Source organism: Perissodus microlepis, chromosome 16, assembly GCF_051167445.1.
Source record: "Perissodus microlepis isolate ML-2025 ecotype Zambia chromosome 16, ASM5116744v1, whole genome shotgun sequence".
In the NCBI taxonomy this organism is placed as follows: Eukaryota; Metazoa; Chordata; class Actinopteri; order Cichliformes; family Cichlidae; genus Perissodus; species Perissodus microlepis.
In genome coordinates, this window is record NC_140476.1 from 11,742,356 (window position 1) to 11,757,296 (window position 14,941).

At 40.1% G+C, this 14,941-nt stretch overlaps 1 protein-coding gene across 3 annotated transcripts in view; it reads left to right on the top strand.

Moving 5' to 3' along the window:
* Positions 1–14,941, top strand: part of LOC146370467 (E3 ubiquitin-protein ligase SH3RF3-like) — a 111,773-nt gene that overhangs the window by 77,895 nt on the left and 18,937 nt on the right. For all 3 annotated transcript variants that reach the window (XM_084908442.1, XM_084908440.1, XM_084908441.1), the window contains exons 4-7: positions 6,533–6,841; positions 7,435–7,550; positions 10,156–10,326; positions 14,571–14,848. In XM_084908442.1, coding sequence (XP_084764568.1) covers positions 6,533–6,841; positions 7,435–7,550; positions 10,156–10,326; positions 14,571–14,848 — 874 coding nt within the window. The remainder of the gene's footprint in view (positions 1–6,532; positions 6,842–7,434; positions 7,551–10,155; positions 10,327–14,570; positions 14,849–14,941) is intronic.

Genomic DNA, 14,941 nt, shown 5'->3' on the forward strand with positions numbered 1-14,941 from the left:
AGCTCTGTCTCCTTTATTTCACAGTCACGTATGCTGTATAGGCAGCAGGTCCTGATCACATGACCTCAGGGACCTGCTGGGGATGTATGGATGTAAAGGTTCACTGTTGTATGGCAGTGTTTGTCCACGCAGAGCTATAAAAGTCAAGTCATTTTCACTTAAAGTGAAGTCTGAAGTTGATGGGGAGCCAGAGCAACTGATTTAGCAACAGTGTGATATGTGAGTATTTAGAAGACTTAGTCAGAAGGCTTGCAGCGGCGTTGGAACAACTTGGAGACGATTCATTCAGTGTACTAAATTCAAAGAAACTTAAAAACATCGCTCTGTTGTTTATCCGTCTTTTTCAGCATGGGCATGACATGTCCGATGCCTTTGTGGGCAAGAGTGCTGTAAAATTAAAAAGGATTCAGAACTCTGGTTTGGATTAAAATAACAGTTCTGAAAACCACTTTCGAGACATGATGCGTTCTTAATGATTTGCATGCCTCAGGATGCAAAATGCAATGGAAACTCCCAAATTGAAGCATTTCACAACTTTGCAGGGCCTTTGAGTGTGTCAAATTGGTCGCTTTGGCAGGCCAGTTCTGGCCCACAAGCCATAAGTTTGACATCCCTGCTTTAGGACACAAACAGACCCTAACCATGCCAGCAAGAGCTCCTCAGCATAATAGCTGCCAGACCCTTTCTCTGTAGCGGCGAAGGTTTCTTTTTCCTTTAATTTGTCACTTGTCTGTAACTAAAGGAAAGCACAACACAAACACAAAAAAACCTTTAGAAATGCAAACATAGTTTGTAATGCTATTTGAAACTTGGCTGAAGGAATTTTCTCTCAGTAAAATGCTGAAAACACCCCAAACATTCTACCTTCTTTCATAGTGCCATGGCTGTCAAGAATAAAATATAGTTTACTTTAATCCCTGTGCAACTGAAAAAATAAATAACTGGATCATATTTAAGGCTTTTAAGCTGTTGTGGGGGGAAAAAAGCATTGGTAGCAAGTGTGTTTGCAATTTTTTATCTCTACGACACCACAAATTTGTAAAAACGCTGATTCTCGCATGACCTGTCCAAAACAAATGATGATGTCTTCAGAAATGACAGGAGATTCACCCACACTAGAAAGAGCTTTTGTGTGTGTGATTTTCAAAACAGTGGGAGTGCCAGGAGTTCAGCTGCAGTGTAGTAGTTGCATTGTCTTCTTTATAAAGTCAACGCAGATTTTTAATGCACAGATTAGAGGCAAGTCGCTGTAGGATGGAGTCATCCTATATGCTGCTTTTATACATTATATTGCTTTTTCTTGCTGATTAAAGCACATATTATATAAAACACTTAGTAGTACAACACAGCACATGTGTTACAATCAGGATCCATATACATGTGTATATGAAATCAGTGGTGTGTTTTTTTCTCTAAACTTTAATCATACTGCTCTCTGAATCATTTTTCATTCTGTTCATTTTTTCTCTATGTCTGGGTTTGCAGCCTACTCATGCTTGTACTCTTGGCCACACAATCTCACACACACAATGTCCTTGAAATTAGCTAACAACTCTAGAAAAGGACTCTCTTAGGTGACGGTGATTAAGCCATAGGCTGAGTCGTGTTGGGATACACACACACACACACACACACACACACGCACCCACACGCACAGGGGTTCCTATTAGATCGAGATGCATCAATAATTTAGCCCTCTCCATCACTCTCACACAGTGGGGGTGCAGGGGCATGTTGACGACGTGCGAGCAGACGTGTGAGTGCTTGATGTGTGTGCGTGCGCACGCGCGCGTGTGTGTCATCATTTAAAAGCCAATAAGGAGGACCCAGCTGGAGCCTCTGCCGATCTGTGGCCCTGTTCAGACCAGGTATTAACATTAATTTTGAGTGATCCAATCATAAGTAGACAGCTCCAGATTTTAATGCAACAAAGATGCAATAACATCCCATCACTCAGATCTCATTGAGAGGTGGGGTGAGCCACATATGGGCAAATTGTTTTTGCAGTTGCTACATCATTGCGAGCCACTTAAAAGGACCTTCTACTCAAGTGGCGTGCCTACTGCAGGTGCAAAGCAGCAGTGCGTCTGGCAGAGTCCTGCACTTGCTTGATTATCCACAGCTTGTCATTAGCTATTTGTTTTTGCATAAGGCTGTTGGCCGCTTGCTCAAGAAAAAATTACAGCCCATTTAGCTCATATTGTTGGGTTCTAACAGATATTACTGGGATTTGTGGTAACTTTTTGTGATAACAGAAAGCAGATTTTTTTTAAAAAGAAGCTTAGGGTGAATTAAAAATGGTGTCATCAAAGTGTTTAGTAAAAATGAAGCGGTTTGAGGTGGATGTGTTTAATATCTCGGGTACTTATATTAAAGGGTCACGGCCGGTTTAGATTTGCTTGGAAATAATTGTGGGTAAGAGGTTGGTTCTTGAAGTCTGTTATACTATACAGATAGAGTGTGCATTTGCAAATGTTGACCTGTGCGTGACTCTGTTATTTGAGCTTGACAAACAGAAATAATATGCTTGTGTTTTCACATACAGAGGCGGGAAGGTGAGGTTCAATCATAGGTCACTCAAGAACCGTGTGGAGATAGATTCTAATGCCAGACATGAGCTGACTTAGTATACTAAGATCCCTGTGTGTCTGCCCTACTGGATATGAAGTAAATACCACTTCCAGATCACTTGCATTGCTGGTTGATGTTGCACCAATTTGCACCAAAAGTTGTATCAACATTTTTTTTGCCAGAAAGCTTTAAGTTTTTTGTTGGGGCCCTCTGCATTAGTAGATCTCCCCTAAAGGGAAAGGGTGTTATTTTTTGACACTATTCTTTTAAACATCTTAATTGCATGGGAAGCCGTGCAGAGCCGGGTGCTCTAATCTTTTCATGTCAGTACATTTCACGTATTAAGAGCCATGCCAAAATAATTAATTTTTCATTATATACGTGTTATCTGATAATGTCTGTAGGTCTTTCAGAGCTTATGCAAGAGTTTGCATCACCACGTCTCTATTTGTAATCTCAACTGTATTGAAAAGAGAATTAAAACAAGAGGACAGAAACTATCTAATTTTACTGACTGCAGGAAATGTATCGTTAAATTTGTGATTCGTTTGATTGGGTAAGTTTGGGTGGATTTATTGGATGTGCCTGGGTTTTTTTGGGGGGGGTTTAAATGTTTGAGAACAGTAGGGTGGATGATGTAAAGGAGTAGATATGCTTTGCATTTGAATATACTGTACCCGACATGACTTTGAGTGGATATATAATGAGTGGGCTGGTCTGTGTTGTGTAAGTTTGCAGCAGGAGTTGAAGGAGCTGATGTGGTTTCAGGTTGATGTGAGCTCAGTGTGCATAAGTTTGTGCTAAATGACAATGACGGATTTAAGTTTTATGATGGTAACGGGAGACATTTTGGGACTTCCTTTGTTTTGTTCTTTTTTTGTTGTGGAGAATTTCCACTTTTATGTATCCCTGCAGCAAAAGGAAGTTGGCACATGTCTGCCACCAGTTCTCTGCGTGTGTGTCTGTGTGTGTGCTTGTGCTAGTACATGCAAGTGTCCTGCTGGCTTACCCTTTCGCAGTGCAGATATCAGCTCATCAGCTCGAGTCTCAGTATTACCCCTAGAGAGGAACTGACTCTCCAAAAGGCACACGTTACAGTTAGCTCAACACATAATAGATGACCTTGGAGATTTCATTCAGCCAAAAGCACCAAATGAAGAACTGCGCCTATCAAAACTTTGCTCTCTTTTCTCTGACTCTGTCACTTTCACTCAAACACACGCAGACACACACCGACACGCACCCTCTGTCATTTAATGCGCCATTTTCAGTGGAACAGCTGAAAATGTGTGTGTGTCTGTGTATCCGTCCAGTTGTTGCATTCACAGACAGTAACTGGAATGTGTTTGTGTAAGTCACTTAGTGAAAGTGTTGGATGAATTCCTGACTGTGTGTGTGTGTGTGTGTGTCCTCTAGTCAACCTCATGAGAGCAAACTGAGTTATATCTGCAGCATCAATCCATCATGCTCATTAGCATATGATTTGGCTTTGATTAGCATATCTATTAAAATGGAAATGCAACATCACCAACACTGAACCCAGAAAGGGCGGCCCTGTACACACTTTGTCTGAGTCTCTCTCTCCGACACACACACACTTATATACCACACATATCTCTCCAGGGGTTGTTCAGGGAATTTGTTGGACGATGCCAAAGTTGATGATGTCTGTTAATGTATCAGATGTGTTAGCTTATATGTCATCTCTCTGTTCAGACATTTATTGTTAGAAACTCACTGCTACATAGATATTTGTGAGCCCAGCTTTATTTTTCAAAGTTATAAATATTCAGTCTGCTTTGATGACTAGAATACAAGAGTTAAAATTGAAAGGAGTTGTTCCTTTGGTCTTGTTCTGTGCCAAGTCCTACCTTAATTTGGCATGAAGTGCCGATGAACTACATGTACATGTGCATTCTTTCCTTGGCATGCTTGCAGGCTGCACAGCATGTAACAATGGGCTGCCATTGGCCTGCAGGCAGCACTTTAAAGACCCTTGCTTTACACTGAAGAACAATGTGAAGAGGAAATGTTAGACTTTCACTGAGGTAACAAAAGTGAAATACTCAGGTCATAATGTGTATATAATATTTATGTAAAAGCTGCAGGGTTTCTGTCTGAGTGAGGTGAAGGGAGGTTGAATTGCAAGCAACAGATACTTCAGTAACAAAGAGAAGCAGCGTAAGCACCGGAGTAAGAAGAATTAATGAGCGGCAGGTTCTTGTAATGATTGCTTGGATGACTAATTGGATTGTACAAGGAACGTGTGACAGTAAAACAACTTCACTGCCAGCTTAAACTACCTGAGCTCCATAATGGTCAAAAAATACTAATTGTTCCTTTCAGTAATCCCATTTGCGATCAAATATGTGCTCACGTCCACAGAAAACACATAGTTCATATAGGAGGTTTTCCAATGCTTGGTAAGTATTACAGATAATAACATAACATAATTCAATTTCTATGGAACACTCATTCTCATATTTTCACTACTTTTTTATGTCGATAAAGACATTTTGCTCCTTCCTTGATAATATGATACATACTGAGTACAGTATGAAACGGCAATGATCAGGACTACACCAACAAACTTCTTGTTGCTGGTCAGTGCCTGAACACACAAATAATCAAGATTGATTAGATTTACAGAGGTGCTTTTACCTCCTATACTGGTGCTTTTTCCCAGCACAGCGATCCATAATTTAGACGTCTAATACTTATATTATATAGTGTATCGCATGTGTAACTGTTATAAATCAGGATTTAATAAGTAAAATTATTTATCAGCTGTAAGGGAACCTGGAATTTGATACTTTGCACTCGTAATTTATTGGCTTATTTTTTTCGAATTATTTTCCTTCTTTACCTCAACAAAATGATGCATCTTCTTCTCTGCCAGTAAATCACACTGTCTGTAAACAGACCACAACCTGCGCCGATAGTGTGAGCTCTTCTACCTTAAAGTAAAAAAAAAATAAAGTAGGTGTTTCTTTCTCATCGATTTCTGGTTGAAAAAAATAAATAAATAAAATTGACACATTATTAAAATCCAGAGCTCTGACCAGATGTTAGAGTCACAGAGCCAACCTTTTTTTTAATCACCCAATTAATGAGGCTTTGGATTCATTCATTTTTGCCATGTCTTAAAAGGATGTTTTACCAAAACAACAGAAAAATGGTATTTACAAAAGAGTGCAGTGTCAAGATTGCGTGTAAAAGGTGGAAACTCTGGGGTTTTGCCACTAACCGTCTTGCATACGTATTTCTGGGAATTCCTTTTTCAAGGTGCAAATTATAGGGAGGATAATATTTAAATCAATAGTGCAAAGTAAGTGATTTACTGTGCACATAATTTCCTGCTAATTGTTCCAATATTTAACACCAAAAAGCAGCATGTCTCATTTTTTGTGCTTTATATTGAAATGAGCCGACTGCACCTGTGTTTAGAAAACAACACAGCTTTTGTAAATCACCCAGCTAACCACACCTATGAGCGCTATTTGGAGATGGCCGCCACACTCTGCAGGTCAGTCCCCTGTTTAGTGAATCAGGCTGATTGTGTCTTCCCCCCCAAAAAAAACTGTTTTGCCTGGAAATACTCTGTAAATAAACGTTTGAAACATTTAATGTACAAGACCATCTATTGGTGAGGAGAAAAGGAGTAAACTCTGGCAAGCAAAGTGAATGCTCACCTTTCTGTGGGTTATTTGAGTATCTGTGTGTTTGAGCTACTGTCAGAGTGTTACACAGAGGGAGTCTCACCAGACCTGCTGTTGTAAGTGATGATTCTTGTGCTGCTGGTTTGAAAAGCTGCCAGCAAGAACAAGCAGCAAGAGAGCCACACAAACACACTTGAATGTACTGGAGATGTACTTGAACCACTCAGGTCTGAAATCGAACACCTGAACGTCTTCTCTCTCATAGTTCCCTCCCCCTCTCCTCTCCTCTGCTCTCCTCGCAGTTAAATGAAACAGCCAAGCAGTTGATGGAGATTGACAAACCTATACCAGCTAATGCACCGGGTCCGAGCTCTGAGCCGGCCCCGTTGGGCCCCTGCTCTTCCGGGCCCTCCCCAAGCGCGTCCCCGTCTAATGGAAACGGCTTTGGCCATCGGAGAGGCGAAGGAAAGAAGAACGCCAAGAAGCGCCATTCGTTTACCGCTCTATCCGTCAGCCAGAGGGCTGCCCAGCTCAACAACAGACACAGCATGGAGATCTCCCACCCAGTCCTCATCAGCTCCTCTGACCCCAGAGCGGCTGCACGCATCCAGGTGCATGCGAACGCTGTGATGTACACAGACCCCATAATTACAGAACGCAGCAGATCTTTTATATGAGGGAAAATCAGTTTGTTTGAGCATAAAAAAATACTTGATTAGATGTAATGTGGCCCCATTATGTACAAGTACTATGCTTGTTTTGTATTTAAAAAGTGTATAGTGAAAATCACTTGGATTTTTTTGTGCACTTTCTAGTTAAACAGCAGTCAACAAATACCTTGCTTGGCATGTAATATATCTGCGGGGAACTAATATCAGCCAGTGTATTGCCCCTGCTGATTCCTTGGTTTCACCTCTAAGGCATTGCTTGCATTTCACAAACCAGAGTTCACTTCAGTCACTCTGTTACTCTAGATTTAATAACTTATTCCCCAATCACCTACCCGTCCAGTTCCATGTAAATAAAATCATTCCTCTTATTTACAGCATTTCACTAGAGACGCATTGCTCTTGCAAATACTGCCTCTGGTTGTATTTAGACATGGGTTCAGTTTGTATTCTGTGAATAATACCCAGCATGTATACTGTAAATCTGCATGTGGGTTGTAGGCATTTTCATTGTATATCTTTCTGCATTTCTTTAGGATGCGTCTCCCCCAGGTCCCTCTCCCTCCTCGGCAGGGGTGCTGGTGCCCCCCAAAGTGGCATCCATAACCTCTGAGCTGCTGGCCCATGCCAAGGTTCAGCTCCCACTCAACATGTGAGTATGCCTCAGTGCTGTGAGTTCACCCAGCTGTGACTTTCTTTTCTCTTTTTTCCACCTGCCCATTCTGTTTATCACAGCATACGTGCGACTCAGATCCAAGCTTGATTTCACAAGCCGCCTGTTGGCAGCGTTAAAAATATTTCCTTTGTTGTGCTCTGAGATATTGGCCGTGTTCCACCACCTCTGCACATTCGCTCCTCCACTGGTCAATGATGAAATTCTCCCCAGAAAGGAAAATTGCACCTCTGTTATGCTATTTCCTCACTTGTGCGATGCTTACGTCAGTGTTTCGTAACAAGGCTCTTAACAGCATTTTACTGTACAGGTTTTTGTTATTTCATTAGGATGACCATGTCAAGAGGGATGAGAGATGCACACAAAAAAGATTTCTGTCATAAATATTATGACATAAAAAAGTGAGACTATGACTATCACACTAACATTGCATACATTGCAACATAAAAAGAGGTGTTATGCATTAGGATGTGCATGATAAATTAATTTATTGCTGTAGTTGGAGACTATCTTTACACAAACACACAAAAACTACATTGAATCCTTTGGAAAATTTAGGTGGTCAGCAGTCCTGGGGAAGTGCCACTGCTAACCTAGTTTTACCACATAACTAACCTACAAACAAACTAACTAGGAAAATAAAGGTCTCTTCAAGGTGAGCATGTGATTGTTCTCTTGTGCTTCCATTGCTGCGTGGACCAATTTTGAGAGTGAGACCTTGAGGGTGTGGATATTTTTGGAAAGTGAGGACACATGCTTAGTCTGCGCGCCATACAAGGTTAGAATTAGAACTATGGTATAATAACAATGGACAAACATTAATGAAACTCAATATTCTTTCAAATTATAAAAAGATAATAGCGTTATTTTTTCATGGTGAAAAAAGAGATTTGTAAAAGTTTGAATTTCTAAAGCTTTGGGCTCGAACAGAAAAACTGACTATTTAGTGTAAACCACAGCAAAAGTGTTTACTTTGGTATAACTTTTAAGGTGTCAGTGTTTGGGAATTGGGACATTTAGGGGGTTTGTTTTTTTTATTGTATTATTTTGTAGGATTTATTTGTATCTGCTTGTTTGTTTTATTATTACTATAAATCATTCTTCAAACAAATAACAAAGATATTGTGTTAAAAAAGAAACCCATACATTTGTGCCAAGAACAACATTACACCAGTGAAGATCTTCACTTGTATAGAAGTAGAAGTTCGCTTGTGTGTATGTGTATGTGTATGTGTGCAATGGCCTGTGTGTGTGCTGTTTACTATTAACCGGTGTCCTTCCTGCAGGATGTGAGCCAAATACAGCAACATTGTCAGATTTAATAATATCACTTTCCAAGTAGTAGGTACACACTCAGACGTGCGCTCTCTCACACACACACATAAACACACACACAATATGCACACGTGCATCCGGAGTGAGTTCATACTACTGATGAGGTCGGACGTTTTCCTCTTGACCTGGCAACTGTTCCTGTTGCCATGGGGAGACCAAAGACAGTCCCTACATCTGTTACCATGGAAACGGGAAGGCAGCATATATAGTACTTGTTTACTTTCTGGTATTATCGTCTTCTGTTGGAGTCTGGCACCACACAACTATGAGTGCACTCCAGCACCGGTACCGGGATATCATCTATATGTAGTAGTTGTGGAACCCACAAAACTCAATATACAGTCACATTTAGGACATTTCAAAATACTACACTGATCAATAAATGTGTGTGTAAACACATAAACCAAGACACGTATGGCAAAGTGTACCATTCACCTCTAGTGGTCACACTGGTCCTTCAGACAGAAAAAAAAGTGTTGTCCTGTAAAAATAGGAAGTATGCAAAAAAGGTGTTACGTCTTAGATATGATGCAAAAAATTGATGTTTTCTTTTTTAACAGTGTTTTTGTTGTCTTATAGTTCAAATTGTCATAACAGTAAATTGAAGCTATTGTAAGATCTGTCTAAATATATTCTTTCTTATTTAGTACTCAACAACTGTACAACTGCATTACAGAATTCATTCTTAGACACATTAGTGGATAAGTAAAGGTAAAACATTATATCGTCTTGATGCATGCTCAATCATCCAGGTAAGTAAATCTCCAAAAGTTGATTCTGTTCATTTGGACGTAGCGTTTTGTGGGAGAAACGTTTCGTCACTCATCCAAGTGACTTCTTCAGTCTCAGCTGACTGCAGGTTTACATTATAGGGCTGTACATGTATATATTTATTTGCAGTGTTAGGGTGATAATCATAGTCTCACTTAAACCAGTTATTAATAGTTGACAACTGTACGTGTTTGCAGTCCCACTCCTTCCCTCTATTTCTAAAGGAGACAGTAATACACAGACATGAAATATACAGCGAAAACAGGTGATTTATAGTGGAAGGACCAAACAGCACTGCCTTATTAAAAGATTGAATTGCTGCTGTTCACTCGGAGCAATCCACATGCATGCTTTAAGAAGAAGATGTCCAGTGGGAGTTTATAATTAGGTGAACAGTTGTTCAAGATTTCCTTTAGAGTTAAATATTTTTATTATATGACTCGCTTTTGCAATGCAGCTTGTCACTTTTCTTTCTCAGATACCTGGCATTATATGCCTACAAACCCCAGAAGGCTGACGAGCTGGAGCTTAGAAAAGGGGAGATGTATCGGGTGACAGAGAAGTGTCAAGACGGATGGTTCAAAGGCACGTCACTGAGAACTGCTGCCTCTGGCGTCTTCCCGGGAAACTATGTCACTCCTGTGTCCAGGTGAGAGCGGAAAGTACTGCATGCATGTGGTTAAATAGTGAAAGAAACTACACCCTTATCCTGAAAAATTGTACAAGGTAAAAAACTACCACTGCATGAACACTTGGCAACTTAGTTATGCAATGACAGATGTTGTTGAGATGTGTCCATCCATCCACTTGTCTGCTGTGGTAAAACTACAGTGTTCTGAAGACAGATAACAGAGATACCCACCCCGCGTGTTCTTACCTTGTTGTTTGATGTAAGCTAAATAAACTGGGACCCCACACTGAGCATTTTTACTTCATTACCAAAGCTGAAAAGCAAAACAGTAAAGTGAAATGAAATGGTTGTCACATCGAGACTTGATGCTCACCCTTGTGTCCATTTATATTTTCTCTTCCTGCTGAGTGGAAAATCCATTTGAAGTCTAGCCTTTATTAAGGCAAGGCTTTCAGCTTCTGTGACTGAAGTAAAAGGCAATAAAAGTATCTTATGCTGTGCTACATCAACTTCACTTTCATCAATTTAATAGAGCCTATAATCTTTTCTAAATCCACATTACAAAGAGCTGCATACAAGACAACAATTACTTAACAAGCAGATTTTATGACAGCATAAAGTTTATAGTGCACTTGTGGGTTCAACATATTGGTAAAAGTGGTCATTTACCTGGTGATGGCTTGTTTTCACGAACACCCAAATGGTGCATTATGTTTGATTTTTGAATTAGTCTTAGTTATGCTGGGCCTTAAAGAAGTAATAAAGGTACAATTAAAGCACCTTAGCTTTTAGAGAATTCCACCAGCTCTTATTATGACTGCCAATCATATCAGGGTTATAGCTGTGGTGATGAAGCTTAGAGTACAGTTAACCTCGTTCACCGAAGATGGACAAGTAAGTTCAACTGAATTTCTCCACAGTATGAGCAGAGGGCGCATGAGTTAAATTTTTAATCTCTTTATGCCCTGTTAAAGCCTTTTTGCCCTCTTATTTTTTTTTTAATGTACCCAGCATTGCAATCAAATCAGACGCACACCCCAATTTTGTCCTCTCACAAAGGCAATGTGAATGGTAGCATCAACATAGTTGTTGTAATTTACTGTGTAATTTTTTTGCAGTCATTACTTAGTTGCAGACTGAAATGTGCAATTTGCCCGGTATTATGGCATGGCAATTGCACATGTGTTTCTCTGCACTCAGGCTGCCTCTCGTCACAAAGGCACACCCAAAAAGGTAATTTTGGGGGGCTTTAGTTGGAGAAAGGTGCAATCTGTGCATATTATCTCCAACGTGGCTACAAAAACCACCAAAATGATTAGGTCGAGCCAGCACATTTACCAGAAGTATGATCTGGGAAGCCATTGCTAGGAGGGAAACTGTATATTGCTGTGAAGACAAGAAGAAACAAAGTGTAGTTATGTTTGAGTGCAAAAATGTCTTAATCTTGATCTAATCCATTCTTAATCAATTCATTTAAATTATATGCTGTTACGTGAGGATTAAATTAAATACATCATAAAATTTAACCAGTCCGACACTACTGGCTCTGCCGTTCTAGTGTTTGGCTTCCGCAGCCTCACCGTAGATCATTGCGACTGTCGTCATTATTATAATTACCATCCTCGTCGTTACTTAGTAGTACAGCTACTTCTCGTAGCTGACCAAAACAAATAAACCAGTAAAAATGGTGTGCTGAAATATTTTGCAACTTAATTACCCTCATTATTCCCATATACATTAAAACGTTTTCAGTTGCTTTATATCTCATCTGTATTCCGCTCCATGATGCAGTCAAGAAAAAGGAGAGAAGAAAATGAAAGCAAGGCACAGTAACAGTAATGGAAGAAAAGAGAGCCAAAAAAATGAGAGAGAGGAAGGTAATGAGAAGCTGGAGAGCATGATGAGGCTATGCAGGATAAACAGGGAAAGCGAGTGGAGGGAAGCAAAATGTGAGAGGAGAAGAAAACGGTTGAAAGGGAATAGAATGGGTTTGACAAAGGAAAAGGTGAAGAAGGGCGTGAATTATGGAAAGAAATTCAAACAGAAGATGGCTGAAAGGGAAATTGACAGAGTGAGGAGGAGCAGGAGAGAGAAGAAGGAAGAGAAAGCAAAAGAAAATGATACAAAGACATGAAACGGGTGCAAAAACAGCAGGTGTCCTTCTCCAGTGGATATGAATGGCTGCTTCACATTTTGCAATTATGCAATCCCAAGAAGAGAGAAAGAGAGAAAGACAGGATGGGCGAGTAATCAAATGAGAGGCAATTTGTTATTTTTACGCAAGCATACTCTCTCCCTCTCTGCCTTCCTCCCTCCTTACACCCCCCCTACCCCCCACCCCCCTTTGTCTGCAGTGCAGCTCAGAAATTTCTCAGTATGATAATGAGAAGCTGCCAAAGATATGCACACAGAAACACACTGACTTGATCAAACACATAAATGCATGTTTATTTTAGAGCTACACAGGTGGCCCATACTGGCAAATTTAAATTTCACTTTGAATATTTGCATATTTGTTGTGGAATTCATTATCCTGGTTAATGCAAACCGTGAGTATACATAACAAATGCATGTGATTAGACATAAGACTCCCAAGAAGCCTTTTGATTGTTGTGTTGCTGGATTCATTTCCGATCTTGAACTCATACTGGGGGGAAAAAAATCCTCTTTTGTATGAAATCTTCAAACTTACTCATAAGTAAGGCCAAAAACGCCTGCTAAAAGACCTGAGTTAAACCCAGCACACATTTTAAGCAGTTGAATTTAGTGTGTCGAAGAAACAGTGGATAACTTTGCAGTTTCTTTTGGCAAAAACACACACAGGGAGAGAAAGCCATAACTCTGTATGTGTCTGACGGGAAGTCGATGGGCAACCATAAGTGTGTGAATACCGCTGCGTCAATAATGTTCAGCTCACTGTTCTGCCATTCAGCACTCTGCAGACAGAAACATGAGCAGTCTGCAACGCCATATATGTTACAGCAGGACACTTTCTCGTGCTGATCCACCGGTCAGATAATAGTACCGGAATTTTTCACTTTGACAGAGGGTAATAGTACTTACAGGGAAGCTTGCAGATTTTAATTTTGGATTCAGTACTGGCTCATAATTAACATTTAACATAACTCCTGATGAGTTTATTGTCTCGGTCGCTTATTAAGTATGATATGATGTTTGTTTTTTCAGTTATATTCCCCATTGCGCTACGGTCTCACTAGGGAAAGCAGTGGTTAGAGACCGCAGCATGACTAAATTACTGTGACTGCGTGCAATGAACTTAAAGTCTTGTTGCCTTTGAAATGGTTGCTTCAAAGAAAGGGACCAGGTCTGCAACCACTTGTAGTCAGCTGATGTCTTTAAAGTGACTTTGATGCAATAAGATTGTGATAAAACTGCATTCACTATCAATCTGCTACCAGTCTATCAGTTTAAATCTGAATGGGATCACATTTGCATTTGAATGCAATTAATTTCTGATAATATGTCAATTAACCGTGATAAATTAGTGAAAAAGGCAAATCTGTTATCTGTTAACTAGTTGCATTTATCGTTCACCAGAAGGCCAGAATTAGTTCCCAGAGTTGCTGCAGGTTGGTAAGGACTGGGGTAGCTATTTTTAAAGACTTATCCCTCATTTTTTTTCTGTTTTTACTTTAAATATGACTAACTTACAATGCAAACACCATGCTGTGTTAAAGAAGACTATAGCTAGAGACCATAAAAAGGATGTTAACTAAACTAATATATCATTGGGTAAATCTGTCCAATCAGATTTTCCTTTGCAATGGTAGTATGTTTAGGGCCCTTCCACACTGGCTTTACTTTTCAAACCAGAAGCTATCTCCATCTTATTTTTATACATGGAGATGGCTTCTGGTCTTGGATTGTAAAGCTACTTTCTCAAGTCAGCTTGAGATGAATACACAGCTGGAGTTGACCACATTAAAGTGAGGTTTTCAAGCTCCGATTTGCTACTTAGCATTAAATGCGTATTTGAGTTACTGAGCAAATAAACAGAAGAGGACTGTCAGGGGCCAGTGGTACATCTAATTTCAAGGCAATATGTTCAACAGTTTTTACTCTAAACCACTGAAATGAATCTTAATGTGGCACTAGAAGAAAAGTCACTGTATTGAAAGAGACTGATGTTTTCAGAGCAGTAAATGTTAATGGGTCACAAGTACAGTAGAAAGCAGTTGTAATTAAATGATACAATAAATTTAATAAAAAGTCTATATCGTTTTCACCTTTTTTCGTTGAAGGGCTCCATTTGGAGTTGGTGCTACTCGGAGCTCGTGTTTGTCCAGCCCAGGAGGAGGAGGAAGTGGCTGCAGTCAGGTGGCAAGTAAAATCTTAGACCCCTCGTCTCCAGGATCCCCGGGGCCCTCTTCGTCCCGTCCTGGCACCCCAATGGTAAACTCAGCCAACGCTGTGAACAGCATCAGTCCCGCCTCTTCGCCACAAACTGCTGCCGCCCAGCTGAAAAACTGCCTGCGCTCCAGCCAGCATACCAACCAAGCACGCACCTCAATGCAGCTGGGTGAGCAGAAACATTTTAAATCTATATGTTTCTACTTGGTCAAAAGTTTTGCACAAGTTTTCCTCTTGTGAGAAAAAAATTACTAATTGGATT